The sequence below is a fragment of the Myotis brandtii genome, unplaced genomic scaffold (genome assembly GCF_000412655.1).
Source record: "Myotis brandtii unplaced genomic scaffold, ASM41265v1 scaffold698, whole genome shotgun sequence".
Lineage (NCBI taxonomy): Eukaryota > Metazoa > Chordata > Mammalia > Chiroptera > Vespertilionidae > Myotis > Myotis brandtii.
The window spans coordinates 724620-726979 of record NW_005370731.1 but is presented as its reverse complement, the minus strand read 5'-3'; the positions used below and the strand labels follow the sequence as shown (position 1 = coordinate 726979).

At 57.8% G+C, this 2360-nt stretch overlaps 1 protein-coding gene and 1 long non-coding RNA gene across 5 annotated transcripts in view; one reads left to right on the top strand and one right to left on the bottom strand.

Annotated features, from left to right (window-relative positions):
• LOC106724033 overlaps positions 1 to 2360 on the top strand; it is a 25186-nt gene that overhangs the window by 1168 nt on the left and 21658 nt on the right. The window lies entirely within an intron of this gene.
• Positions 1 to 2360, bottom strand: part of ITGAL (integrin, alpha L (antigen CD11A (p180), lymphocyte function-associated antigen 1; alpha polypeptide)) — a 46653-nt gene that overhangs the window by 23510 nt on the left and 20783 nt on the right. For all 4 annotated transcript variants that reach the window (XM_005882034.2, XM_005882036.2, XM_014529797.1 and 1 more), the window contains exons 10-11: positions 1400 to 1473; positions 1183 to 1315 (exon numbers count right to left, since the gene is read on the bottom strand). In XM_005882034.2, coding sequence (XP_005882096.1) covers positions 1183 to 1315; positions 1400 to 1473 — 207 coding nt within the window. The remainder of the gene's footprint in view (positions 1 to 1182; positions 1316 to 1399; positions 1474 to 2360) is intronic.

The window sequence follows — 2360 nt, the reverse complement described above, 5'->3', positions numbered from 1 at the left end:
CCCCCCCCCCCCCCCAGGTCCTGCATGAGGCAGGTGGTTCTCGGCCAGTGGGAAGGCAGAGCTGCAAGCAGCCCTGTCCGGGGCCCTGGGAGCCCGTTTGCGCCTTGGGACAGGCTGGCGACATGAATGTGATGGGAAGAGCTCTAAGGCGAGGCCCCTCTGCAGCCCGAGAGGCACGGGGCGATGCGGAGTGACCACACTCGCTGCCTCGCGCTCCACATCGGAGGAGCTGGGGGCTGCAACCGCCGCAGCTCGGGGAAACTCAGCAGGAGGAAGCCGGGCGGTGCTGCTGGTCCTCCCGTAACGCGCGGGTTGTCTAACTGTCCCTGGGTTTCATGTAGAGGAACGACTGGTGACTACACAGAGGTCACTGCCGTGGAGAGACGCTTCTGACTCACAGCTCCCCAAAGGGGGGCGGTGGGGGGGCGCAGCCAGGCCACAGGGGCAGCACGGGGCAGGAAGGAGGCAGGAGGAGGGAGGGCGAGTGCGGCCTGGAGCCTCCCCTGCGGCGTCTGAGGGGAGGAATGACCGAGGCCGGCACAGTGTGATCATGTCGGCAGGCTCTGGGTTACGGGGTTTCTCTGGGTGCCCAGTGCCTGGCCCTGGGATGCGTAGGTCGGGGGAGACTGGCATGGCGTAAGAAGTTAGGTAAACGGCAGCTGGTGCTCAGGGGTCGCTGGCTGGCACAGAGAAGGCGTGCCGTCTGCTCTCTGTGGGGATGAGCCGGCCCTGGGAGGGGCAAAGCTTCAGGCCCTAAAGCAGCGGTTCTCAACCTGTGGGTCGCGACCCCTTTGGCGGTCGAACGACCCTTTCACAGGGGTCACCTACGACCATCCTGCATATCAGATATTTACATTACGATTCATAACAGAAGCAACATTACAGTTATGAAGTAGCAACGAAAATAATTTTATGGTTGGGTCACAACATGAGGAACTGTATGTAAAGGGCCAGAAGGTTGAGAACCACTGCTCTAAGACCTCATAAAATACGGAAAATAAAAGCATGACTAACACCCAGCTGAGGGGTTGTCCAGGGAAAAGCTAAGAGTGCTGTCACCGGATTTAAACTCTGATTGCGTTCCTGCCGCTTAACTGCTTTCATTGACGTGTTTTGAAAGTCAGGCTGAGCGACTCCCTGGCCCCTAAAACCACATGAACCCGCGTGAGGGGCGGCACTCACCCAGGTATCCGTCTCTGGCCTCCGGCGTCAGCGGGTCATTCCCAACAAAGGTGTCGCCCCGCAGGTCGGCCTGCAGGTCCAGGAAGCCCCCAGCCCAGTCCTTGGCGCCGACCGCCCCCACGACGCCATGGTTCTGCCCGGGGAGGAGACCAGCAGGGTCAGAACGGGGCGGCTGCGTGCCCACGCCCGCCCTGGCCCACCGCTCAGCCCCACTCACCCCACGGAGGTCCGCGCTGATCCCGCTGGAGGACAGCTCCATGCTGAAGGAGGTCAGGTCCTGCTTGTTTGTGCCTAAGGGGCAGGCGAGACCAAGGGGAGTAAACACAGTGACAAGCACGGGACCGAGGGGAGCACAGCGTGTGCCAGTGGCTTCCACTCCATGAGCCCCGATGGGTGCCCAGCCACTGCCATCAGCTTGTCTGAGACGCAGCATTCGACTTCTGTGCCCACTAGGACTTCCCCACTTCAGCGGATGACACCCCCACCTCCTCGGGAATCATGCTGGAAACCCGGGAATAAACCTTGATTCCTCCCTGTCCCCCTGTTCTATCTCCACTATATCACTAACTCACATCGGTTCTACCTTCAAACTACACCTGAACACTTACCAGAGGAAGTGACATCTAAACTGAGACCTGCGCGGCCAGCGTGGCTCAGTGGTTGAGCGTCAGACCTATGAACCAGGAGGTCATGGTTCAATTGGTGGTCAGGGCACATGCCTGGGTTGCGAGCTTGATCCCCGGTGTGGGGCGTGCAGGAGGCAGCCGATCAATGATTCTCTCTCATCATTGATGTTTCTCTCTCTCTTCCCCTCTCCCTTCCTCTCTGAAATCAATAAAAAAATATATATTTTTAAAAATAAGTAAACTAAGACCTGAAGGATGAGTAAGGGCAGGTCAGAAGAGAGGATAAGGGCTACAGATAATAAGAGCTATAATTTAGAGCTGAGCAAGTTGCTAAGCAGTTGTTAGGGGTTGAGTTGTGGTCCCTAAAAAAGGTGTGTTGAGCCCTAGCTGGTTTGGTTCAGTGTTTAGAGCATCGGCCTGTGGGCTAAAGGGTCCCGGGTTTGATTCCAGTGAAGGACATATGCTCAGGTTTTGGGCTCAATCCCCAGTGGGGGGCGTGCAGGAGGCAGCCGATCAATGATTCTCTCTCATCATTGATGTTTCTCTCTCTCT